Below are 465 nucleotides of genomic sequence, written 5' to 3' on the forward strand. Positions count from 1 at the left end.
CTCGGTGTAGGGATTACTTAGTGCTGGGCCTTGCGCGTTTGGTTTTTTTCTTCTTGACCGGAGGCCTCTGCAGCAACCATGTTACGCCAGATCGTGGGTCAGGCCAAGAAGCATCCGAGCTTGATCCCCCTCTTCGTATTTATTGGGGCAGGAGGTACTGGAGCAGCGCTGTATGTCTTGCGCCTGGCATTGTTCAATCCAGATGTCAGTTGGGATAGGAAGAATAACCCAGAACCCTGGAACAAACTGGGTCCCAATGATCAATACAAGTTCTACTCAGTGAATGTAGATTACAGCAAACTGAAGAAAGAAGGTCCAGACTTCTAAATGAAATGTTTCACTATAAAGCTGCTTAGAATGAAGGTCTTCCAGAAGCCATCCGCACAATTTTCCACTTATCCAGGAAATATTTCCCCTCTAAATGCACGAAATCATGTTGGTGTATTGTGTTGGGGTTTACACTGA

At 46.0% G+C, this 465-nt stretch overlaps 1 protein-coding gene across 1 annotated transcript; it reads left to right on the top strand.

Moving 5' to 3' along the window:
• The first annotated feature begins 6 nt into the window (after positions 1-6).
• Positions 7-422, top strand: LOC145719794 (cytochrome c oxidase subunit FA4). The gene has a single exon (XM_081811350.1). The coding sequence runs from the start codon at positions 79-81 to the stop codon at positions 325-327; it is 249 nt and encodes an 82-aa protein (XP_081667476.1). The 5' UTR covers positions 7-78; the 3' UTR covers positions 328-422.
• Positions 423-465: the final 43 nt, after the last annotated feature.

The sequence above is a fragment of the Leptonychotes weddellii genome, unplaced genomic scaffold (assembly GCF_054177405.1).
Source record: "Leptonychotes weddellii isolate Sample4059 unplaced genomic scaffold, ASM5417740v2 HiC_scaffold_71814, whole genome shotgun sequence".
In the NCBI taxonomy this organism is placed as follows: Eukaryota; Metazoa; Chordata; class Mammalia; order Carnivora; family Phocidae; genus Leptonychotes; species Leptonychotes weddellii.

What these genes read in the sequence shown, in the direction of transcription:
- LOC145719794 (XM_081811350.1), top strand. Translation starts at nt 79, where the DNA reads ATGTTACGCCAGATCGTGGGTCAGGCCAAGAAGCATCCGAGCTTGATC.